This window comes from Aythya ferina (genome assembly GCF_964211825.1).
Source record: "Aythya ferina genome assembly, chromosome: 14".
Taxonomy (NCBI): Eukaryota; Metazoa; Chordata; class Aves; order Anseriformes; family Anatidae; genus Aythya; species Aythya ferina.
Genome location: NC_140312.1, coordinates 4826221 through 4852180, shown reverse-complemented (window position 1 = coordinate 4852180; position 25960 = coordinate 4826221). Strand labels below are relative to the sequence as shown.

General features: G+C 45.2%; 2 protein-coding genes across 3 annotated transcripts in view; both read left to right on the top strand.

The window, feature by feature from the left end:
• The first annotated feature begins 253 nt into the window (after positions 1–253).
• CLK4 (CDC like kinase 4) lies at positions 254–11083 on the top strand. 2 transcript variants are annotated; one of them, XM_084535337.1, is made up of 14 exons: positions 254–363; positions 2149–2208; positions 2834–2991; positions 4054–4279; positions 5478–5568; positions 5985–6051; positions 7660–7776; positions 7866–8032; positions 8139–8233; positions 9316–9445; positions 9778–9860; positions 10269–10348; positions 10553–10640; positions 10726–11083. In XM_084535337.1, the coding sequence occupies exons 2-14, from the start codon at positions 2155–2157 to the stop codon at positions 10861–10863; spliced, it is 1494 nt and encodes a 497-aa protein (XP_084391463.1). In that variant the 5' UTR covers positions 254–363; positions 2149–2154; the 3' UTR covers positions 10864–11083. The 2 variants fall into 2 exon arrangements, with proteins under 2 accessions (XP_084391463.1, XP_084391464.1); XM_084535338.1 differs by lacking the exons at positions 4054–4279; positions 5478–5568 and having other exon boundaries at positions 277–363.
• A 3553-nt stretch (positions 11084–14636) lies between these two features.
• COL23A1 (collagen type XXIII alpha 1 chain) overlaps positions 14637–25960 on the top strand; it is a 161421-nt gene continuing 150097 nt past the window's right edge. The window contains exons 1-2 of the mRNA XM_084535250.1: positions 14637–15025; positions 19020–19089. Of these exons, the coding sequence (XP_084391376.1) occupies positions 14810–15025; positions 19020–19089 (286 nt within the window). The 5' untranslated portion in view covers positions 14637–14809. The remainder of the gene's footprint in view (positions 15026–19019; positions 19090–25960) is intronic.

Here is a 25960-nt window from a genome sequence, read left to right as displayed (position 1 = left end):
TTCAGTAAGATCTGACAGAACCGCTCCGGGAAGCAACTCCCAACCGGGACCGTGCCCGGGACCGTGCCCGGGACCGTGCCCGGGACCTTCCCCCTCAAGGCCCCCTCAGGGCTCGCCCCCCTTCCCCTCAGTCCCCTCAGCGCCCCCCGCGCTCTGCCCCTGGGCGCCGCAGGGGGCGGGGCCGAGCCGTCGTGCGGCCGCGTGACGTCACTGCGCACGGCGCCGCCGGAGGTGGGCGGGGCTCGGAGGAGGAGGAGGAGGAGGAGGAGGAGGAGGAAGGAGCTGCGGGGCGCGGGGCGGCGGCCGCCATTTTGTTGGGGCGCGCAGGGCGGCCGCGGGGCTCGCTCGCCTCGGTGCTCAGCGGTAAGCGGCGGGCTCCTTCCCCCCGGAGGGGCTCCTTCTCCCTCCTTCCCCTCTCTGCTCCAAGCGGGGGGAGGCCGCGGGGCGCAGCGGCTGCCTGAGGGGCTGAGGGGGCAGCGGGGCCCTGAGGGGGCCGGGGCGGGGGCCGCGCGGGTACGGGCGGCTGAGGGGGCTGAGGGGGCTGAGGGGGCTGAGGGGGCCGGGGCCTGCCCGGGGGGGGGCGGCGGGGCCGAGCCTGACGTCCCCCGGCCGGGAGGGGGCTGGGGGTGGCGGCTGGGGCTGGGCAGGGGCAGGGGGCGGCTGCTGGGGGCCTGCCCGTTCCCCCCCCCCCCCCGTTCCCAGGCCCGGCGGGCTCGGTGCTGGCGCAGCGAGGCCTTTGCCCTGCGCCGCCTGCCAGCTGCATTTACAAAAGTGCTGCGTGTGCAGCTCCCGCAGGGCCGCTGCGGCCTGCCCCGGGCGGTTTTTTTATTATTATTATTTATTATTTTTATTTTATTTTTTTTGTGTGTGTGGGGGTCCCTCGGGAGCCTTGTGGCACGGCGCGGGGGCGAGGGCGGTCCTCGAGCTGCTCAGGGCCGCGTGTGGGGAAGGCGGCTGGTGGCGTTACGTAACGGAGGCGCCTCAGCAGAAATTTAGAGGAAGGGCATATATTTTTTTTTTTTTTTTTAAAATCCTAAGATGGATCCTACTGTAAAATGGATTTTGGCCGCTTTGGGCCTCGCACAGATCGATTTTCTAACAATTACTTGCCGGTTTGCGTTTACTTGGCTCCTTTAGCCAAGAACATGCAAATTCTGTCTATTTTTTCCTCATTCTCTGAGGACTAAAGTGTAGTTAAGTAGCAGTTAATCTTCAACCAAACCTTTTTCTCGAGATTTCTGTGGTTATTTTTCCACCCCAAAACCTCCCTCTGCAGCACTCTTTCACGGGGCTTTTATTTAGGTATTTATTTATCCATTACAGGGCTTTCTTGCAGGCTGCTTTCTGGCAAACGGGGGAGGGGTCATAGGTGAGATCCTGAATTCACCTATTATTGAGTAGGGCGTGGGGCACAGAGCACTTCTCACCTCGGAAGTGCTGTAACTGAAATCTTGGTGTGTTTCGTAACTTGAGTTGTGTAGGTCGAAAATAGAGAAAAATGGCTGCTGAATTAGGTAAGAAGATAAGAAAATCGGGCCTGTAAATGAAGGAGTAACAGATTTTATCTCGTTTCTTTAGGATCGATGATTGGTCTTTAGATGCATCAGTATTTTTATTTCTTACTAATGCATGGTAAATGAGTAAGATTTTTAGGTGACTTGCATCGTGACTGATGCAAAGGTTGCACCAGTCACGTATTTTTGCAGAGTTTAAAACATTACTGTAAAAAGAAAAAAGGGAAGAAACATACTGATATAGGCGTTGTTAACTGCCAACGTGTCAGAAATTTGAAGTGTGTCAGAAAACCTCTCTTTCAGAAGAAGCTTGCCACTTACGTGAGCATTCACATGCTCTAAAAGTATCCTTCTTCATGCCCATAGTTGGTGCGGAGGCAACCATTGTTGCTCTGTGTCAATTTGCACAAGGATATATCACTATTTTTTAGTGCTATATTTCTTTCTAAACTACTTTTCTTCCTGTCAACAAATGCAATGGAAATCTTACTTGTCCTTTCATAGTTAATTCTTTAGAATACGCTGAAACGGATATGTAAGATGTTTCTTGGTTTTAATTTTTCTGCTAAAGGATGAATGTGGTTGCTTTTGATATGTTCCTAATCCTACAGCTGTGTTTTGCTTTCTTTTTCAGTTGTGCATGTACCTGTTTGAACACAGAATTCCTGCATATAACGTCCAGCAACAGGAGCTGGTGGGTTTTGTCTTTGGCAAATCAGCTGTATTGTAAAACAACTGCTTACTCGTGTGCTAACAGACCTCAAAAATAGTGGTTTGGTTTATAGGACTGCAATTATATTATTTATTTATCAATGTTTGCTGTGATTGTCGCTACAATTTAAAAAAAAAATAGAAAATTAAACATCTCTGTTTAATAGTGATTTGTAAAGAGGTTTGTGAGCGATGTTTTAGGCTAGTTGGACATACTTGGTTTTCATGTAGTAATTTATGTACAATGTAAAGAACCAAATCTGTGATTTTTTCAGAGAATATTTGAAGATTAAGGCCCCTCTCCATGGGAGGCTATTTAAGGAAATGGCTCTCTTTAGTCACCTGAGAGTTTATTTAAAACAGACTTTAATAACATGTTTGAAGCTATTAGTGAAGATGAGCTGGCCTATTTAATCTTGAATTGTGTTTTGTAACAGTGTTGGGATGAGGTAACTCTGCTCACTCAAAAACAAAGTAGTGCATGGGCAAAGCTAAGGAAAGAGGATTGAGGAAATGGTTCTTTCTAGATCTGACTTGCAACTACAAATCCCAGTGTAACACTTCTGTCTTTTATGTGTGTTTTTTTTGTTGTGTTTTTGTTTGTTTAGTGGAAGATGCGGCACTCAAAACAAAGTCATTGCCCTGAGTGGGATGATAGAAGGAGCTGGGATCAAAGAAAGCACAGCAGCAGCCGTAAACGCAGGAAAAGGTCCCACAGTAGTGGACAAGAAAGCAAGCACTATAAGCCAAATCACGTTTCGGAAAGGTACAAGACTCTGAATCGTGTAGTGATAATTTCTTAATGTGCCTAAAATAAACAGACTTTCAGGATATGAGGTTTTAAATGCCCAGAGCTGGTGAGTCTTTAAGTTTGACTCACTTAAGACAAGCTGAAGAGGTAGTTGGTTTTGTTAACACAGTACCCGAATCACTAAATAGAAGTTCTTTAATAAAAACAGTGAATGTTTACTAGTTTGTTTCTCTGTTATCAGTTAAGTGTTGGCATTGAATATGTTCAATATTAAATTTCAAGTGAAAAGTATGTCTGTTTGTTTACTTAATGTGAGCAGAAGGAGGGGAAGAGAAGGTTTGTTTAGTCATTTAATGCAGTGGTAAGTATGAGTTAGATTTCTCTTACTAATTTGGAGGTGGTTTGCTTTTTCTCCCACACTGCTTTCACTGGAAGGATGTGTTTTTCTGTTTTTCCCTTGAGAAGAAGATCCCATGGAACTCTTTTAAGAGCTCATACTCATGCTTATAAAATGCTGGAAGGGGTAGGTGTACAGCAATATGGGGGCTCTTTGCCTCTGCAGCTTTCTTAATTTATTTTTTTTCTGGGCAGAGAAGATCCTTGATCCAGATACTTCCTGAAGTACTTAATGTTTAGGGTAGAGTACTAAGATGAATGCTGCTTACCTCAGAATCTCCAGGTTTTATTTTTTTTAAATGTTTTGAGCTTTGAAACCGTAGAAGGATTATTACTGTATTAAGAGCATTCGATATTGTGTCTTTGGAAATTGTAATTGAGTTGCTTGGTATATTTAGGAAGTCTCTCTACTTTTTGAGGCCGAATTTCTTTATTACTGTGCAAACTGTGGACTGATGATATATTGTTCCTGTGGATGGCTATGTATTTTGGACTGACAATGTCATTAGATCCCAATAAAGTAATGAGAAAAGCTCCGCTTCTTTTGAGGAGGGAGTTGATTAGAAAACTTTCTTGTTGTAAAGACAGATACTGTGTAACTCTGTAACTCAGCTCAATCACTTATCTTGTTGGAACCTCAAGTTTTTGAAGTGGAGAACATTCACTTAAATATATTTTCAGTCATTATTTGGACGATAGAGCCATAAATGAAAGAGACCATCATGACCGGAGATATGTTGAGGAATACAGAAATGACTTCTGTGAAGTATATGACCACAGGCATTATCACAGAGACTATGAAAAGAGTCACCATCATCACTATAGCAAATCCTCTGGTCGGAGCAGGAAAAGTAGTCATAAAAGGAAGCATAAGAGACATCATTGCTCCAGTCACCAATCACATTCGGTATGAGTAATTTTTAACTTTATTATTAATGAATTAGTGGTAATAGACTTCTTAAGCAAGTGCTAGAACTTCAATTCCTGGTCACAGTACTTTGGGGAAATATTATTTTATTAATAAAGGATTTGTAATTGAATCCAGTTGTGAGCATATGAATATGTTCTCAGTTGAGGTTTTGGATCAGGATATTGGGGGGATTATCAGTACCAGTTACACACTGGGCATGTAGGTGGCCAGCAGGTAGATCGCTGGGGATTAATCTGAAAAATGTTATCTTGAAAGTGAAGACAGGTAACTGAGCTGTTTTGCAGTGCAGTTATCACTTCAGTCTTAGAGCATAGTGAACTACTTGTTTTTCAAGTAGGCTGTGAGATGCCATCCATCCTATTAATAAAAATAATTGAAGTAATGTACTTTTTTAATGTAACGGGGGGTATGAAACATGCATGTCTGGTAAATTGATCAGAAGAAGCTGCACAATTCTACGCCTGATTTCAGAAAATTTTGATAAGTCATGTGCCTGACCAGTGGCAGCTAATGTCTTACTGAAGGTGGGATAAGCTTGCTGCTTGCCTTCTCTGAAGGCATGCTGTGTGAATTTCTCATTGTTGGCGTGATGCCCACTGATAAATCTTCAGGTCCAAATATTTCAATCACATTTCTGCAATAGAAATGGCAAAATGTATTAGACTATGCAATGCAGATCAAGGGCTTGAGAGTAATTTCTCTTCACTCTCCTTACATGAGGGAAGTAAAATTACTCGATAGCTGATAATATTTAGATGACAAGAATTGTATGTTTTAAAGAGTAACGTTTCACCTGACTGTAAGCTTAGCTATATAAATAAATAACTGCTTTTTGCTGTTTGATAGCAAAGTATTAGAAATAGTGACGTTGCAGTCTTAATCTGTCTTCAATTAAGCCACTGTTTGAGAGTCAAAATTGTGTTGTTTTTTTTTCTGTTGCCTTATCACTTTAAGTATTTATCTGAAAATCTGTTCCTTGCCATGTTTTTCTTCTGTAACATAAACTGTGCCCTGTGAATTTCTGGGGACTGAATTTGAAATTGCTCCTGCCAACTGTTCGTGGCCTGGTGCGTAACTGAATGCCTGAATATCTCCCCGCTGAATGAATTGCGTATTCTGCCCTGAATTCACTCTGATATATTGATTGGCTGGACGATCTTGGTGCCGTTTCCAGAAGAGTCACCGAAGGAAAAGATCCAGGAGTGTAGAGGATGATGAGGAGGGTCACCTGATCTGTGAAAGTGGAGACGTTCTAAGAGCAAGATGTATAGAACATTTTTCAACACTTCTTAAAAACTTTTCAGCAAAAAATCTGTTTAGAATAGTATGTCAGAGGAGGGGGGCTAAAGAAATCTTCATTGCTCTTTTTATTTTGTTTTTTTTTGTGCTTTTTTGTTTTATTTTTTTTGCATATCTTCTTTTCTGTAGAATTTAAGTACTGTGTTCAAAAAGTTCCAAGTAGTAAATGAACTTGAATCTTGAGATTAGAACAAGAGATAGTTTTTTGTTTTTGTTTTTTTGGCTAACTGTTTTCATGACAACTGTCGAATAAATAACACGTTCAGATGCTGAGATTTAAAGTAATTATGCTTTTGTAATGGCACATTTTTTAATCTACATTAGTAATATTCATTCTTGGTTAAGTCGTTGCATAATTCTAACTTGTGTTTGTTCTTTTTAGATGAAATCGTTGCGACTTTAGGAGAAGGAGCTTTTGGAAAAGTAGTGGAGTGTATAGATCATGATATGTAAGTGTTTGTCATGAGATGTACTTACTGACAATGCTGTTTAGCTCAGAAATGAAAGTTGTAGAATGTTTTCTTCAGAAGAAAGTAAGTTGTGGTTCAGATAGTGTTGCAGTATATTTAAAAAGAAATTGTTTTATTTTGATCTGAGTTACCTTTTCAGGTGACTTCTGGTTGAAAATTTTTAAAGGTTTCTTGTATGGAAACAGTATTGTTCCCTGATCATTTTTAAGGTTCTTCAGTCATTGCTTTCAATTCTATAATTTTTTTTTTCCTTTTCCTCTGTGAAAGGCCCTTGCATGTTATTAACTTTATGCAAGATGGTATACAGAGAAATAGTTTTGGCTACTTTTTCTCTTAGATTTTGAGAATCTGTCTTTAACAATAAACTTCCTTGACTGCATTTGTCTTGGGAAACATCTGCCTAGAGAGGATTCCTTTCAAAAATAAACCTTTGTATATTCTATAGAAGTTGTATAAGCACATGGAATAAACTCCAAATTAGGAATATATCTAAGTAGATATCATCTGCCCTTTTTTTAAAAGGGAAGAACTGTGTTCCTTCATTATGGTTTTCGGCTGGTTCTACAACCACTGTTGCCGTAACTAGAGGATGTGCAGGTGTTTGCAGAGTATGGAAATGAATTAAGAGACTGAGGATGATGCAGTGAGATGCTGAGAATATAGTTTTGATTCTTAGTGGAAAGCAACTGCTTGGAACTGCTCAAGCTGTAAATTTCTTTCCTTCAGTCTTCATAATCAGGCTTAATCCTTTCAGCTTTCTCTGCATGCGCAGTAATCGAGTCATGCTTTTTTGATAGCTTGGTAACTTCAGTGTGATGGCATCTTCAGTGGAGAAGAAGAAATTGTTGTATTTCTACAGCTTGTGTATTCTGAGACCTTTAAACAATTAGTAAAACCCAGATTCAAGTTATATCAACCATATGTTTTATATCTGCACTTCAGTATAAAGAAGCAGTTGTAGTTTGTTTCCTGAGGCTGTGGTGTATTCGGTCATTTCACAAATTAAGACTGTTCAGGAGCTTGAGGTCATGTTGTAAAGGCAGACGGTATTCTTAAGTCATTAGAATCTAAATAACTCTACAGAGACAATTAAAAATTGTCCATTAGTGGATAGGATAGAATGGCCTATGTGTATCTGTTTCATTTAAATAATAGCATTAGCGTTTGAATGTTACACTGAGTGCAGGTCTGTCTTCACTAGTACAAAATGTTCAGATATTAAAATAAATTACTTACTTCCCCTGATTCTATAGGAGCACTGAAAAAGAGCCAGAAGTTACTCAAGTTGCAGAAATCTGATAAATTTTTGTAGTAGGTTTTTCAAATGAGAGCTTTGCTGTTTTCGAGTCATCTTTCAGGTAGATTCCTGATGCTTGATCTACCTTAAATGAGATAATAAGACAGAGAAGTAGGTTATGTAGCATACGCTGTGGGTATATGAACTTGACCAGAAATGTTTTTATACTGATTTTTTCTTTGCAATGTCCTTAAGTCACGTTCCCCTAATCCAGCTCAAAATTGTGACTTTGGGACTGTAGATATTTCACAGTAATTGATTCAATTTTGGTACTTTTCTTTCTTTTGAAGGAGAGGAATGCATGTAGCAGTTAAAATTGTGAAAAATGTTGGTAGATATCGGGAAGCAGCCCGTTCAGAAATACAGGTATTGGAACACTTAAACACCATGGATCCAAGCAGCACTTTGTAAGTGTAAAAGGGGAATGGCACGCTAAGGGCTTGGCAAAAGGTTCAGTAAATTGAGTTTTCACGTGTTTATATATTTCTCTTTCAAGCCGCTGTGTTCAGATGCTGGAATGGTTTGATCATCATGGCCACGTTTGCATTGTTTTTGAGCTGCTGGGACTTAGCACATACGATTTTATTAAGGAAAACAGCTTTCTGCCATTTCATATTAATGACATTAGAAACATGGCTTATCAAATCTGCCAGTCTATAAACTGTAAGTAAATCTCAGTACTTTTATCAAATATGTTGCTATATTATTTTTTCTTTCCTTTAGGAAATCAAAGTATCAATTATGGATTTTTTTCATTTTTTCCTTGTAGTTTTACATCACAATAAATTAACTCATACCGATTTAAAGCCTGAAAATATCTTGTTTGTGGAGTCTGATTACATAGTGAAGTACAATGCAAAAATGGTAAGTTTTTTGTTTTTCCTCTCAGCACTGAACTTCTTCATCTGAACTCTTCTTAAAAAGTAGTCTTTCTACATATAAAAAGGTCAAGTGATAATCAGAGTTATGCTTCCTAGATTTCTTGTGTCCTTTGGGACGTGTTGGATTTCTGCTAAGCTGGTAACATTGCTCCAATTCAAACTGAAGTGTTTCATCTGATCATTAGCTAAATTCTTTGCTGTTTAATGAAGTTCTGGCATTAATAAGAAGCATTATGTTAATGGCTTTAAATTTGGCAAGATTTTTTTCCTTCATTTTTCTTTAATGAGCTGTTTGAATCCCTTTCTTTAAAGTGTCTGTAAGTTTTGAGAAGTATGTCGGGTCTTGCTTTCTATTTGATTATCCTGAAGGCCATGTAGCAGCCCTTGGCTCAGCAGGCTTAGTAGCCAAGATGAATTCTCTTTGTGATCAACATGTGACATTGATAATTGGCATGGGCCGAGAATAGGACTGTTCTTGATCAGTCCTCAAGAAAACACTTCAGACATGCAATGTTAGGATGAGAACTTGGCTGTACTATGAGAAAAAAAAAAAAAAAAACTATTTCTTTTATTCTGGTGCTCTTTTTTCAAAGTTTAGAAGCTTCCTAGAAACAGAAAAGCAGTATGGGCATCAATACATCTAGTTATGCATGAGGCTCATTTTTATTTATTAATTTGCTTTCAAGAGCTAAAATTATATAAGTGGAAAATTATATAGAATTATATGAATTTACCAATGGATAGCAAAAAACAAGACTGTTAACCTCAACAGTAACTTCAGTTAGTTATCTAAAGAGAAAAGGAACTCTTACTGTGGGAAGGTCTTTAGATATTCAGTTTTGAGTATTCAGATTAAATTGCTTTATGTGCTCTGCTCTTCTTCCTTGGAGCTGGGGCTGAAAAGGAATCAATATATTGCAAAGGAGTGTTTTGTTACATAGGTTTAATCTTTAGCATGATGGTTAATTGGAACTTGAAAGATGATTTCAACTGGTAATGTGGTATCTTTTGCCTCTAAGCATGCTTCTAAAAATACTAACAAATGGCATTTGGATTCTCTTACAGAAGCGAGATGAACGCACTTTAAAAAACACAGACATAAAAGTTGTTGATTTTGGAAGTGCAACTTTTGATGATGAACATCACAGCACATTAGTGTCTACAAGACATTACAGAGCTCCTGAGGTTATCTTAGGTCAGTAGAGACTTTCAGACCTTCTGACAGCTTATTACAGTTCATTCCGATGTCTTTATTTTGTAAACTGGAGTGGTTGCTCATGGTTCTAACAATTCAGTCATCTCTTACAGATGGTGCTGTTAGATTTTTTGAGAGTAAGGGGTAAAAGAAATATTGTAAGAACACAAGTCCAAACGCTTTCCTCTCCCCTTTTAACAACCAAGGTTTGGGGAGAGGTATGGAGGGAGGGAAATAGACATCAGTAATTGCATGAAAACTGGGGATATCCTTTGTGGATTACAGAGTTTGAGAATATATTAAAAAGTAAACCAACTTTGCCTGTTTTGCAGCACTGGGATGGTCGCAGCCTTGTGATGTTTGGAGTATTGGATGTATTCTAATTGAGTATTACCTGGGGTTTACAGTTTTTCAGGTGTGTATGTGAATTTAAATCAAATGTTTTTGTTACAGGCTTCTGACTTTGATCTTTTAATAATATCTACCTAACTGTTAATTTGAAAGGCATAACCTGACAAGTTTCAAATATTGCAGAGATCAGGTTGTAAAGGCAGCATGCATATATGAAAACATGATGGTGTGGACATCTCCCTCAGACTATTTAAGATACCTACTGTAGCTTCTTGGCTAATGAAACATGTCTAGAGTTTGAGGGTGCTGCTGAAATTAGGAATAAAGTAAACATATTCATACAAAACTTGGGGTGGTGTCTAAAGATAATATGGTGATGCCTTGTCAAGCATACCGTTAATAGATGAGTGTTGTTGTCAAGTGTTGGAGCGTAGAAAAATCTAAGTGTGTTCGTTGCTTTTTTTCCACACAGACGCATGATAGTAAAGAACACTTGGCAATGATGGAAAGAATACTAGGGCCTCTACCAGCTCACATGATCAAAAAATCCAGGTAAGTACGTTATAAAAGGAGTAAGTTGCCTTTATAATATTTCTATTATAAAAGGAATTTTAAAGGTTCCATTGTTAGTTGTGAGCTTCTGAAAATGAAGAAAGACTTCAGGCTTGTTAACTGCTAGTCTATTGTAAGAAGTTGTCAGCTTTAGCTGAATTAAATAGTCTCAACTATCTTAAAATCATTTTTCTTGTCATGCAGAAAACACTATTTTCACCATGACCAACTGGACTGGGATGAACACAGCTCTGCAGGTAGATACGTCAGGCGACGCTGTAAGCCTCTAAAGGTAAGACTGAGGATTTTGATTATTGTATTAGATTTGCAATTGTGAAAGATCTCTCAAATACTTTTTTTTTGTTTTCTCGTTTCAGGAATTCATGCATTGCCAAGACACAGATCATCAAAGTCTGTTTGACCTTGTTCGCAGGATGCTGGAATATGATCCAGCCAAAAGAATTACTCTTGATGAAGCTTTGCAGCATCCTTTTTTTGAACCATTAAAAAAATAAATTCAAAGATCTTTTACACTTCTCCAAGGAGATTTCCTAGACTGTGTCAGTCAACAGAGATTGCATGAAACTTTTGTAAACTTTAAATTATTTTGTACAGTTAAGTCTGTAAATATTTACATATGTTTTGTATAACTGTCATGTTTATCTTGTTGAACAGTTGTAGTCTTGATTATGGATATCAAAGTGAAAAATAAAGTAATTTTCATTTTTGAAAATAGTTCTGTCTTTGAAACTTCATTCTCTTCCGGTAGGTAGGGTTAGTTAATCATTTGACTTTTTGGATGAGTAGTCCGTGCGCTAGCTAACCAAGTTTTTTTAAAGTATGAAACATTTTCAGCTAGCTTTCTTTAAATGTTAGACCAAAGATTTCAAGGGCTATGCTTACCTAAGAATGTGGTATGTAATAGCTTTTTCTAGTATTTGGAAGCATGATTGAAGATGGGAGTTTAAAATCTAAGTAGAAAACCTCTCGTGGGTCCCCTTTTTCCCCAAACTTCCTTTTAAACAGCGTATGTTGCTCTTTTAAAAGGAGTCTAGTTAGAGACTGGAAACTTGTCTGGTGTTCTTAGTGGTAAATATTTCCAGGCAAGTTTATAGGTAAGGATGGAAAGTAACATTTCATATTTTCAATACTGTTTTAATTCACTTAACTTATCACAGAAATGCTAGCTTTTTTTTTTTCTTTTTTTTGAAGGACTGTACTGCCCCTGGAAAAAAAAAAAAGGCAGAGAAATACTCTGAAGTGGTTGTGGCATATTTAAGCCTTTCTCTTGCAGTAGTAACAAGATAAGCCTAAAGTCTTCAACTACATATTTTTGTGGAGCTTGATCTGTAATTACTGATAAGTAACCCTGACAACAGGGAAGCACTGTCATCAGGCTATAATATAGGAGGGAGGAGGATGGGTTCTGTGCCGTAACTCCTGAACTTTAGTACTGAGTGGTACTGCTTCATAAGCCTCTTTAATCTACTTTCTTACGTAGTTTTTGCTCTCTTAGGTTTAAGTTACTCTTTTCTCTGTCTTTCTCACTGCTGAACGGGAGGGATGGTAGGGCTCATCCAGGCTGTCTGCCAGTCTAGATGCAATTTGCAAGTTTTAGCCATTTATTGCAGTCTTCGGCATGCAAGTCTTAAGGAGAGGAACAGTAAATTGTTTCAGCTCTGCAGGAGCCTCACTTCAGGTTCTGTGCTTGCTGTGCAAGTCCTCAAACACAGTAAGGTTTTAAACTGGTGTCTGCGTTCCTCTGATGTGTGGGGCAGGGAGAAGGCTTAATTTGCAAGAGGCTCCAGACATGCATATCTCTGAGCTGGGGAGAGACTACAGCTGAGGCGAGGCTTTGAAAGCTTATCTTCTGTAACCAGTGCCACCTACTGTGCTTGATTATATCTCATAATACAGACACCCCTCTTCCTGGGTTCTTTGCATCATTGTTTCTTCTCTGTGTGACAGAACGCAGCAGTTGGTACCATCCAGGTCAGCAGTGCCTTTGGTGGGACTGAGGAGGACAGCAGTGAATTTCAGCCCTGGCTTCCTCCACCAATACTTTCCATCCCACACTTTTCTCAGGAGCAAAGCAGGTACTTGGCTGAGCGTTTCAGCATACACGGTACAAACCAAAACAGTTCTATCAAAATTAGAAAGGGATTGTGTATCCTTCCTGAAGCAGTACTTGAAGCTTCTGCTAATGTAGTTACTAAAACACATTGCTAAAGGAGATGCATGCTAGAAAAAGTGTGTGCATGTACACATATGTACACATACTATCCTGTTGAAATTCACTCTCCTCCTTGTAAACTTTAAAAATAATACTATGACAATTAGCACAACAACTGCAGCAAGGTGCCAAGTAGTTTTGCAGGCCTTACAGCGTTGCATAAATGAAACTTTTTAGTTTAGAAGGAGGATGGGCACAGGTCCAACATCGCTGGGCTCAGTAGTGGAGCAGCACAGAGCAGTGTAGCTGAGGAACAGCTGGGTGCCAGGAGCTCTGTCCTTAATTGGTCTGATTTCTCCTCTTTGGGCTGCCCTCCATGGCTTTATCTTCATGGGGAACAAGATGTTCACATGCACACCCCGTTGTCACTACATGAATGTAGTTGGCACAATTTGTAATCTCTGCGTATTTGGATCAAGCTAATGCTAATTGCCTGTCCCTGTTGGTAAATAACGACGAGATCTATTTACCTCTTTCTCTGTGCTTTTGATTTTTAGCTACCGTACCTAGAACAAGTCTGTAAACCTGCAAAGTGTTGTCAGGCAGAGGCAGAGCAGCCGTTTGCATCTCTGTAACAGGTCAGTTCTATATTTCACTAAGCATAGACGACGGGAGAAAATTAAGCTGTCTGTTAAGTGAACAAAACATGCTTTGTAAGCTGCAAACAGCGTACAAGATCCAGCATTTCAAAAGCTGAGTAGGACAGGGGAAGACTTGCACTGGGGGTGAAACTTCAGAGGAAAGATGTGAGGAGGTGTGGGGCAGAGGGCTTGGCTGCAGTAGCCACTTATCCTTTTTCCTCTTGCATTTTCTGGATGTCCCTGTTGTAAGGAGGGCTCGGGCCATGTGCACGTGTTTTAAGGCAAGATGCTCTGCAAGCTCCCCCAGGTTGATAGCACTGTGTACGTGCACTGAGAGATCAGCAGCAAAGTCTCAGCAGGCGTGTAGAAAGGAGACAGGGAGAAGGAAGAGAGGAGGTCGCTCATAATAACCTGGCATTTTCCTTCCTGTGTCTTCAGGCATGTGAAGGGCAGGAAATAGTTGTTAGCAAGTGATATAAATGTACCTGGCTAACTGGTTTGGAAGTAGTGGCTACAAAAAAAGCACTGCGTGTACACCAGGGCAGTCTGGCTGCGTGCACGGGTGTGTTTTATTAACACGGTTGCTGTTAGCACTCCTAGTAGTTTTCTCTAGCGCTGTCCTAGGCTTCACCTGTCTGTTCCAGAAGTCAGGGTTACGTGTGCAAGGGTGGGTCTGGGGCCAAGAGGCAAAGAGCAGATCTGGCTTCGTAGAGTCTAGACAAGCGTTACGTTACCTGAGGCTGTTTTATAGGTGAGTCAAGCGTTGATGTGATGCAATCTGTAACAGAAAAAAAGACAAGGAAGACTTCGGCGAAGTCTGGGGCTGCTTAATGCTGTCTGTGAGCACAGCTTCCCTGCTTCAAAGGCTCCCTAAAGCAGCCGGGACCCTTCACTGCCATTCACCCCGTGCGTTACCAGGCACGCTGGAACACCGCTGCGCTTTGCGGGTGCTGCCTCTTCCCTCAACCACCCCGCAACCCCAGCACGGAAAGGGAAAAAGAAAGAGAGGGGGACACACAACACCCCCGGCCCTTCCCCGCTCTCCGGGTCCCCAATTAGCAGCGGGCCGGGGCCGGGACCCGCTGGAGGGCGCCAGCTCCGCGGGCTGCCGAGCGCAGCGGCCCCGGGGCCGGCCCCGTCCCGCTGCTACCGGGGGGGCGCTGGGGGCGACCGGGAGGGGCGAGGGGGACACCGTGGAGATGGGGGGGGGGGGGACGAGGCCGGGCAGCTCTCCCGCAGGGGGCCGGGCAGGGCAGCGGGGGTGGGCTCTGCTGGGCGTCAACCCCCCCTCCCCTTCTCCCCGGGGAACCGTGGGGGGGGGGGGGGGGGCCGCTCCCGGAGCATCCCCCCCCCCCTTGCCCGGCTTCCCCCCTCCTCCTCCTCCTCCTCCTCCTCCTCCTCCCCGCTTCCTCCGTTTAAAGGCCGGGTCCCGGCGGGGCCGAGCGGAGGAGCAGCGGCCGCTCCGCAGCCCCAGTGCCGCGGCGGGGGCGCGCAGCGCACGGGGCGGGCGCTGGATGCGGCGCCGGGGGCGGGCGGGCGGCAGCCGAGCGGCTCCGGTCCGGTGCCCGGTCCCCGGTCGGTCCCCGGTCCCCTCCTCCCGTCCCCCCCAGCGGGTCCTCCCCGCGCGGCGGCGCGGAGCTGGGAGCGATGAGCGCGGCCGGAGGAGCCGGCACCGCGGCGGGCACCGCCACCTCCGCCCTCTGCCTGCTCCTCTCGCTCACCGCCGTGGCCGTCTGCCTGCTGCTGGGAGCCAAAACGGCGGAGCTGCAGGGCCGCCTGGCAGCCCTGGAGGAGCGCGGAGCCGCCGGTCCCGGCCCGCTGCTGGAAGCGCTGCAGCCCCGCCTGGAGCAGCTCCTCCGAGAGGTGAGTGAGGGGTGGACGGGGCAGCCCCCCCCGGGGCTCCGTGTGGAGGCGCCGGCTTCGTTGTTTCCTTAGGAAAAGTTTTTTTGGGGCTTCTTTCTGCCCTTCCCTCCTGCAGAACTTTATCCCCTGTTCTGTCCCGGCCCGTTAGTCGGAGCGCGTTGTGGGGTGGCCCCTCTGGTTTCCCAGAGAAATGCCCCAGGGGCCGTGTTTGAGACCGTCCCGCTTTCCCCCTCGTTCCACTCCATGGCAAAAGTAATCCGAGTGCTTACACGCTATTTATCCCCGGGCGCAATGGGCTATAATTTCCTCGTCAGAAACATCTGAAGATGATCCCGTTATCTAGGCTCAGTCACAGGGTATCGAGTGGTCCAGCAGCGCTGAGCCGATTTCTGGTGGGTAGAGAAGACCGGTGACGGGTCCCTCCACTTTCAGCCCCAAAGTTTTCTGAAATTACTCATTAAAGATTTCTGTGCTGAAAGACCTCTACTTAATGAGCAGTTGTCTACGCCGATGTCCTTCTCTGTAACTAAGCCAAGCCCCCAGGAGAAGTCACACTTGATCCCAGCAGTATGTTTTTCCACAGGCTGGGGCGTTGTGGCGCTTAGTTTTGGGGCTTTGCACAGGCGAGGGTGATGGGGAGGGCTCCCACCACTTGTAGGAACTGCTTGGAGATCCCACGGTCACTCTGCTGGGTCCCTGCAAACAGGAGCTCGAAACGTGTGGTGGGATCCAGCACAGCTTACGGGGCTGCAGCAGGATGCTCCCGAGTGCCCGGGTCTGACATCTGGGGAGGGTTTATGCTGGTATTTTATTGCCGGCCTGCCCAGGGTGCAAGGCACGGTGCTGCACTAACATCACTGCAGCCATGAAGCCTCAGTCGTGTGAAAATGTGTTCTCCTGCAGCTCCCTCCAGCTGTGAGCAGCTCCGGGGAGCGAAAGTTGCACCGCGTGTGTGCAGGGGCTGCGTGGGGGGCGGACACAGCTCTGGGGTCAGCAGGAGAAATTCTGCTGCTGCTGCGCCTTACGCTTGGAGCTGGGTCCCGCCGGCACCGCTGGACTGTGCCCATGCTCCTGGAAACCTGGTCGCACCGATGTGTCTTGATAAAGGGAAACGCTAAAAACTATTTTAGTGAAAACCCTGAATACCAGAACAGAGGGGTGCTTGTGAGGCGTAATCAGAAAATCTAGTTAGCGTCCTTTCTGCAGGCAGGAATTAGCCTGCCAGTCGTGGCAGTGGTTCTGTTCCAATTACTCCAATAAATGTGCTTAGCAATGGGAAGGGCTTCTGTGGCACTGCCTAAGATCATGTGCAACCTCTTGCTGAGATTTAGTTAAGTGTGGAAAGCTTGTTTTGTACTGGGAATGCTCAGATGGAGATTGTACAGGGGAAAATAAAGCAAAACCGCATAATTGGGTTTCTAATGCAAGAGGGAGCTTGTTGAAACGTTTCGTATGACCAAACTTTTGTCAATACCAAAAGCAAATTTTGGAAAGGGTAACAGATTCAAGGAATGCATGGTGGCCGTCGTGCTATCTATTAATCATCATTTTAAACAGGCTGATTCACTCACATTAAGGTTTCAGAACGTGCCTGTTTCTTGAGCAAATTCCTCTCCGTTACATAAGACCTCTCGCTCGTCAGGCAACTTCTGGCCTTTCTGTGCTTGGGAGTTTCTGGGGAGCGAGAGAATATTTCCATCAACATGAACATCAACTGATGCCTGGGGTCAGTTTTTTTGTTACACTCTGTTTTGGTCCTTCTTTGAAGTTTACCACAGTATTTCAGAAGTGAAACCAAAGCTCCATATGCTCTCTGTGCATGACCCCTGATACTTTGTTCTCTGTCACTGCACAAAAAGCATGACTGCATATACCAGTCTTGGGGTTTGGGAGCGTAATTTATGGAAGAGCTGCACATGAAGAGCCGCAAATGCAAGACAAACATGCTGGTTTCCATTCCTCTTAGTGTTGTTTAAATGTTTGGCAAGTTAAAGAGGATAGGAAATAATAAAGGAAGGGTAAATGTGTAGGAAAGGCAATGAAAGCCGATTTGGACAACTGAAGTTTAGCTTTTGGCTCTGTGACAGGCAACCATCGAACTGTAGAGAAACTGCTGATTTAAGGATGCAGGAACTTAGCTTTCCCTCGGGTGCTCCTTTAGCTGAACGAGCTGCAGAGTCCTGGTTTGATGCTGTCTGAAATGTTTCTAACAGTGTGGTCCAACTGTGGTGGCATCTACCTCCACTTGCTCTGCAGCAAAAGCCCGAATTCAAAGCGCATCATTTCCATGCTGGAGTGAAAAAGTTAACGTGAGGATTATCGGAGTATCCAGTTGTTGTAAACAAAGCTGGACCGTTTTGTTCACAAAGGATTTATTGTCCGCAGTAGGCAGAGAGTGTCCAGATTAATCAGCTTCATGACAAGAACAATTCAATGGGAAAACAGAAGACTCATTCCAGGATTCAGGACAGGAAAAGATCTCCTCTGACTACAAAACTAAAATGGAAGAGATGGAAGAGCTGCTTTCTTTTCCTCGAGCACCTTCATTGTCCAAATAATTTAAAACAAACACCAAATTTGAGTGATGCTCTGTAAGATCGTGACTGTAAGTGGATGCCAGAAAAGTCTTCAAATGCCTTTTTCCACAGCTGGGTCATCCTGCTCTTTGTGCTTCCCTTAGGACAACTTCTCTGTCAGTTTCTTTGTAACCGAGTTGATAACTTTCAGGACCTCTTTGCATCAAGCAGCTAGAAAGGAATGCATAGGATTTCAACAACAGATAAAACTATTTAATCCTGGGAATAAAAGGACCAGAACCTAACTCACACGTAGCCTAATTCCCAAATAGTCCACAGTGGTCAAATATTTGAACACAGACTTGATCATCAGCTGGATAAAATTCAAGCCTGAATCCAAAAAGTACACTGAATTTTTTCTCTTTTAAATGTCTGGATGTGTACTCCAGTTGTCAGATTGCTTGTTTCTCTTGTGGTAAATAACTTAGGTGAGATGGGATTCCCAAAAGACTTAGTAACAATTAGGAGCAAAGAGGACTTGCTCCCACCCTTGCAGGGCTGCTGCAGCCACGAGGTGCTGTGCCTGAGCTAAGACCACTTACATGTCATGGGGGTTTACTAACGCGAGCTTGGCACTGTCCTGAAATCATGCACGAACATTTTGGTAGGCTTAGAGAGCAGGCAGAATGCACTCACATCTGTCTACAATATGCCACATAGACATTGCTTCAGTCTGGGGAATTTTTACATGTTTTACTAGTCCCACCGATCAGTTTTTCACCTTACAGATGTAACACGTTGGGCTTTGGTTGGGCCTGGGGTGGGAGAGCACCGCGGACTCGCTGGCACTGCCCACCTCACTGTCCTTCATCCCCTCATCCCTATCCTAAAGAAAACTTTCATACTCCACGTAGCATGAATTTTAAGTTGAAAACCAGCAAAATCAGGTCACATCTGTTCTGTAAGTATCACCCTGCCACGTAACCCCTGGAGTGTTTGGAAGCAGCTTCGCATTTGATTACAGCGGGGCTTTCTCCTGGCATTTCCCTCCCGTTGTGTTCAGCCCATGGAGCAGCAGCACAAGGGGCTCTCCAGCTCTGCTTCTGCCACCAAACACGCTGAGATGATGCCAAAATCTGCACATGGGACTTAAAAATGTCTAACATAGGACCAGTATCTGCTCCACGAATGGGCACGAATCCAGTCTATGGGGCTTGGAACAAGGGATTTCTGGGCTGTGCAGCAGGAGTCCCTAGCTGCTCAGTACGAGGGCCATAGGCTACCTGCTTGCTAAGAAACTTTTAATGTTTTGTGTGCTGCTGTAGGTGTTACCAACAGAGGCTGAACACAGCAGGGTGAAACTATTGCCTCACTCCGAGGAAGTGTGATGGATGCTTTGGCTGCTGGAATGCACGCACAGCATGCGTTTAGATATAATGTATTCTCTAAATGGCTATTTTTATTCCTCCTCCAAACAGAAACTGGGTGAAGGACTAGCTAAGCTGCGGACAGCGAGAGAGGCTCCGTCAGACTGCATGTGCCCCCCAGGTAGGTGCAGACGAATCGGCACAGCCAACGCCAGACTGCCCGGGAGCCGACGGCTTGCTGGACCGACGCTGCTGAACTCCTCTTCTGTTTTATGTATTCCCCTGTTTCAAGTAAAATGTGCTAAGAAGTGTTTTTCCAAGCTGAAGCACTCTCTTGTGTTTGAGACTATTAACTTCTTCCACTGCCTTGCTTTGGCCTGTTTACAGATAAAGGAGTTTGAGGTTTGGACAAAAGCGACATTTGGCTATAAGAATAAAAGAGTGAACAGCTTTACTCGGTTGTGAGCCCTGGGTGTTGGGCCAAAACAATTTAGAAGTAGTAACAGAATCACTGTGTCTTAATGCAAGTGTGATAATTAAAAGCTGCAGCCTCTCTCTCTGCCTTTTAGGAGGGTAGCAACTTCTCCAGTGCCTTGCTGTATGAAAGCTGTCACTGATTGTTTAAATTTCCTCCCAGAGTTTAATGAACTTCTTAAACTGTCAAAACTTCCTGTTCTGCTGTGGAAGTGCATGCTCCTTGGAAACAATAAACAGCTTAGATTAGTTTGTAAAGGAATCTCATTCTAGAAATACTCAGTAAGTGCTCTGCTGTCATACTGAACGGCATGAATGACTTCGGTCTGATGCACTTCAAACCTTTTGTGTTTTTTTTTTTTTTTTTTTTCAACAGAAGTAGCTAAAGATGGGAGAAAGATGTGCACTGCTTTGATGGCGGAGAATGCATGGGCCTGCTACAAAGCTTTGCAAGCAGCAGATAGTTCAATTCTAGTTTTAAAGAGAAAAAAATTGAACATTACATGTAGAAGCATTATAGGCAAATGAGCAGTCTTAGATTTTCCTGACATCCTGGATATGAATCATACCAGAATACACAGCATTAGTGCATACTCACAGGACTAAACAAAAAAAGATGTGTTTGTTTGTTTGTTTTTGATTTAGTTTTTGTTCCCCCACCCCCGTAAAATTATGTGTGATAGCCTCAGAAATATTTCGGTGATGATTCTGTGCTGCTGAAGTTGCCCTAACTGATTTTTAAGTGGAAGGCTGCTGCGGGCGTCCTGCGTACCTCTCTGCCTTGGCACCAAACCACATCAGCCAAGACACAAATGAAGCTTATTTCCAGCTCTTTGGAGACCAGTGGTCATATTGTTTTTTTGCCCTCTGAAGCACAGACCGAACCAAGTCCCTTGGCCCTGTGGGCTGTATCTTGCTCCTGTCCATGTAACAGGGACACTGCTGGCATGATTAAGTGGTCAAAGGGCTTTTCCTTCGCTCTGCAGAAAGCAATTGGGATTTAAGAGCTCCTTTGTTGCCAGGCACATCCCAATTCTGTTCTGGGTCACTGGGTTTGCTGGTTTCTGTGTTTAAAAGATGGGGGAAAGAGAGGAGGGGGAAGGTTTTCCCATGTGCTGCTTAAATGCTTGTTACAGTCATTAGCAACGAATGTCTAGGTAATTTGTGGGCCAAAGGCTTGTCTGGTGGACAGAAAGCACTGCAGCAGCGGTGTTTGCTCCTGGCCACCTCCGCTCCAGAGCCGAGCGCTGCGCTGAGGTGAGGACTGGAGCTGAGGTGAGGACACTCTGTAGGGCTGTCCTGAAGCTTCCCAGCTCCTTTTGGAGTGAATCAAAGGGCTCTTTACACACAATTCTGTTTCTCACACCAAGTTGGCAACTAACAGTGAAGCCTCCATTCACCTGCCCCAAAATAGTGGCCAGGAACCCCACGAGTTGAAGCCGACTCCTCACAGCGGGCTCTGTGAAGGCCATGGCGGCGGGGCCGTGCCCTCACGCCACAGCCGGGCCTCTTCAGGGAGCAGCAGCACCCACAAAGCCCCTGAAGCAAGCTGCATGCTCGGAGCTCGCCCTGCACTCTGTATTTGTTTTGGAGAAGACGCGTTTTGCCTCAAAGTGAGTCAGTTTGGGGTTTTGGTGCTTTCTGGGAGGGCGGCGGAGGGGCAGTGAGGGCCGGGGGCCGGACAGGCGCTGAGGTGCCTGGGGCTGGTGGCCAGCAGAGGGGGCCCGGCCGTTTTGTCAGCAGCACGAATCCCGATCGTAAAATACTATAACGATAATAAAGGTTTTTAAAAAGTGCTGCTGTGCCTCTGACACTCGGGATGCTCCAAAAGGTGTCTCGGTGTTTGCCATCAACACCTGTGTTTGTGGGATATCATGGAAATGTGAAGTGATTTGTTTCACTTTACTTATTCAACAAAAGCGGTGTGGGTGGATGGTAGGGGGGAAGTTTTGTGTTATTTTTCACTCCTTCAAAGTTTGGGCAATTCTGTGGTACAGAATGGGAGGAAAACACTTGTGGGAGATGTCCTGAGGTGAGGACTGGGGCAGTGTTGGCCCCGTGTGGTGAGGAGCAGGATGGTTTTGACCCCGCTGTGGTGAGGAGCGGGGCCTTTTGGCTTCAATGCCTCCAGCTATTTTGGGGGCCACAGCCATTGCGTGCTGCCGGTGCTGGCCAGACCGAGGACAGGCTGTCCCCACATGTTGGCTCACTGCGAAACAGCAGCTCGGTATTTTTATTATTGTTATCCTGAGCCATGCGTGTGATACTTCGCAGAGAGTTTCTGTTCCCTTACATTCAGCCTCTTTCTCTGGATGGGATCCCTCATAAGATACAGCTTAGCAGGTGCCGAACACTTGTTTACATGGCTTTTAGGACAGCCTTCAACTGAGGAGCAAGTGAAGTGGGTTAAAAGCAAGACTAAAACTTCGTGCTTGCAGATACTTTGTTCACAGTTGTGTGGCCTCTGACTGCTTTTATCTTTTTTTTTTTTTTTTTTTTTTTTTTTTTTTTTTTTTTAAGGAGACTTTCCCCTCCACCCCTTGTATTTTTTTTTAGCAGTCTTTTGAAACATGCAATATGAAGGGCTCTAGTTAAATAAAACTCTTTGGGGTCTGTGAGGAAGTCCCTCAGGCTTGAGGTTCTGGAGGTACCATACTAGAGCCTGAGAGCAAACTTCTCCTCCTAAATCCAGTAGAAATAGATTTTAAAACAACAACAAACATAAAAACAGGACCAAGTCCTCAGAAGATGCCCTGCCCATCAGCTCATTCTTCATATTGCAGACTGAGGGTGTGAAAGTCTCCAGCTCTTTGCGTGGCTGTAGCGCTGCGTCTCTCAGCACATGCCTGGTGTCTCCACGTGCTGTATCTCCGCAGGCTTTGCACTCAGAGTTACTGAGAAGCCTGAACTCCGAATTTCCTGGCTGCCGGGTGATGCATATCCCTGTCTTCGTCTCGAGTTCATGCTGAGACAGTATCATACGCTTTTGAACGTATGTACATATTACAAAGCAGTGTTAAATGTGCAGTGTAGTAATCTGATGTTCCAGTTAATATGTGACAAATATTTCCCAATAATGACTTGGCAACACAAAGAGGTGAGTGGTACTTCAGCCTGCAGGATGGCTCCGTTTCTTGGCAATTCAAACCATGTGTACTCAGGGAAGTCTATCACTTACAATCCTCTGTACCTCTTGCAAACTCTGGAGGCTCTCTTGCTGCAGTTTATTTATTTTTATTCATATTTATATTTCTTTTTAAGCACATGGATGGACTTTTCCCATCTTGCTGGGAAAGTTTGGCACGAAATGTTCTGTGGTTCCCAGTGACTTGCAATGTCTGCCTAATTTTTTCTCGTGTAAATGTTGTCTTCAAGTGTCACTCGCTATCTGCCTTCTCCCCTCTTTGTCTCCCCAGGTAATTAGCACAACAGAATTTCCCTAATTGGTGGAGATCAAGGAGGAGAGGGTTCTGTTTGCTTTGTAGTCCTGACAAATGGCAGATGTTTTCCAGCAGGCCAAATGTGATACACTGAGCTCTGCTAACGCAGGCTCTTTGTTTCGCACTCGTGCGTGATAGAAGCTCTCTGTTATTTCTCTCTTTCTGTGTCTTCAGTAATGGGTCTGTAATTCTGCATGTTCAAGTCATGATTTCTTCAGAATGCTTAAATAGATATGGAAAAATATCAAGTGAAAGCAAGTGTTTCTTTCTGAAATTACCAGCGAACTCTGCCTCTGTGAGTTGCTTTGCATCTACTGATCTTAAATATCTGAAGTACTCCTTACCGTCACCTCAGGAGATGTTTTTCTAGCCAACGAAGTCATTAAAATTCAGTATCTTTCTGGAATTTCTGTATTTTAGAATGAGACAAAGTGCTTTACAACTTGTTGAAGATTTAAAATGTTTTCTAAACCCTGCTTACCTCAGCTTCTATGAGAAGCCCATCCCTTCCCATACCCAACCAGTCACTTTCTTTCATCAGGGTTTATTTCCTTGGTCTGCCTTGGCCCACAGGAGGCTAGGACAGTATAATTACAGGATTTGCTTGCACTAAACAACAATCGGAATTCTTTCCTGTGCAGAAAAACCTGTGCCAGGATTTTTAAAGATTAGCCAGAAGCCAAGTGTTAAAGCACCCAGATGATGAAGAACAACGGTCTGGGAAGGACTTTTGACAAATTGTGCCATTTAAATGCAGGAACTTACTTTCTTTCGCATGTGTTTGCAAATCTTACCCCTTCAAAACATGATCCAATTGCAGATCTTAGCAGCTTTTGGAAAAATGCCGCTTCGCGTCCCTTTGAGCATAAAAATTGCTGCCAGCTACATTCCGTCAGCTCCTTCCTGGCGACCATTCCCCGTCCCTTTTGGATATTCGTGGAAGGTCCCAAGGACATCTGGAGCCGTGTCTGCACGCCACATGTGCAGGGGCCGCCAGCCGGCTTCTCCCCGCAGCTACCTGGGATGGGCACCGACACCCCACGGCTCCCTGCAAGGAGCTCCTGGAAAGGAGCCGCTGCAGAGCGCTGGGGCTGGTGGTTCTCCCAGATCAACCAAAGCCACCCAAGGGAGCGCGTGTCACCTGCGGCAGTGTGCTGGGGACAGTGCCTGAGGCCCGCCAGCGTGAGCCAGACTTGCTGAAATGTGTTGACTGAAGCGAAGAGCAGACTGATCTCATGTTGGAGCAGAGCTGAGCTGCGGTGTTTGGCTGGGCTCGGTCTCATCCTTGGGAGCCTTAAAGCTGTGCTTGAAGAGATGTTTTGCGTCTTCAGGACTCTGCTGATAGAAATCTGTGAGTCAGGGGCTTGTTTTCTAAGAGCGGTTGCAATAAATGGAAACAAACAGAGGAGCAGGAGTCTTGCTTGGTCTGGCATCTCCATCCAGGCGTACAACTGGTGCGTGTGCTGTGTTCTGCGGGGAGACGCCTGCAAGGAGGAAGATGCCCAAAGTCCCTTTTGAAAGTAGATTTGTGAGTGATTTACTCTCTGCTGTGTGTCCAGAGAGGTCTGCTGGTGCTGCAGCAGCCTGGCATGGCGTGGCAGCGTCAGGCGTGCTGCTGCTGGCTTGCTTTTCTCCCCTGCACACACCGCTTCTACCACCGCTCCGCACCCCTCTGAGGGCCTTGTGCTGCCGGAGGGAGATGCAGGAGGCAGCCAGCCATGCAGGGACGGGCAGGGTGAATGTGGGAGCTCGAGGGCTGCTCTCAAACCTGACGTCCCCACCTCAGGCCCCGTGTGAGCCAGCGGTGACACGCAGTGCCCTCCTGAGGGGACATTCAGTGCTGGCTGAGGCCGGCACTTCCCGAGGCAGGAAATCGCGTGGTACCACTGTTATTCCCAGAGCTGGCAGCGCCTCTGTCACGGAGTCAGAGACACCAGCTGAAAGGCAGTCTGGCCTCCTCGCTGGCTCTCTCAGAAGCCCTGGCACAGGCTGATGGGCCGGAGCCATCCCCCAGCGCGACCGCGGCGGTATTTCATCTGGTGCCGCTTGGTGCGACCACGGCGTTCGAGCGCCGAGGCCCCGAGCGGTACGCCAGGAGTTGGCCCTCTCACAGCAGCGTTTGTTTTCAGACCACTTCAGCAAAAATTAATTAAAAATGGTGACATCAATGGGAGAAGGCTTTGAAAATTTATTTTTTCTACGTCTGCCAAAGTTATTTTGAGTGTAATGAAAGCTACAAAAATAAACCCGATGACCATATCCTCTGCGAGAGGCTCTGTGTAACTTTATCTTTGTCTCGACATATGAAGTCATTTATCTAGGCACAGATATTTTTTGCTGCCAGCCCCTCCAGCGCTGCCTGGCCAGAGCGGAGGCGCTGAAGCAGGTTGGTTCGACGCTCGTGGACTGCCTCACCTGGGAGCTCTCCGTCTGCTGCCACTTGGTTTCCTTCTCCTTCTTGACCAAATGATGGAAGGATGTCACCCACGTGGGCACCGACTTGGCTTTGCAGAACTGATTACGGGAAGTAGCCTGTGCTTGGTGCGGTACCTGCCCTGGCTTGGTGCTGTTGTTTTCCATCCATCCTCTTTGCATGGGGATGGGAACGTGTTTCAAACCCAGCGTGCTTTCAGCTGACCTTATTTTTCATGCACTGTTGACAGAAGCAGGTTGTAGCACGGAAATCATTTTTGGGCAGTCAGCTGCCTTTGTTGTACTCCTGCAGTGAGAGGTGCCGTATTTTACCGGCACCGAGGAGCTCCAGGCCGATGTTCCGTGACTTCCACTGCATAAATGCGCGCTGCTGTAAGCACAGGCACCTGCACGGCTGGCTGGGGGCATGCAGGTAACAGCCATCAAAGATCAAAGCAGAGCAGAGGAGCTGTACGACTGCTGCCTCTCCTCTCCCTCCAGTGGGTGGGCTTCGTTTCTGCCCCACCAGCCTCTGCCCGTCCCACCCGAGGAGCCCTGCACCACCCTCAGACCTGGCGTGTTTCCTGTTCTGCCCTTGCCACGGTGCAGCTTGGCTCTGTTTTACTGCTCTAAGCCACTGTCGTTTGTTTTTCTTTTTAGGGCTGCGGGGGCAATAGGTGCAGCGCAGTTTAAAGGCTCCAGATGTATCTTCAGCTCTCCTGTCAC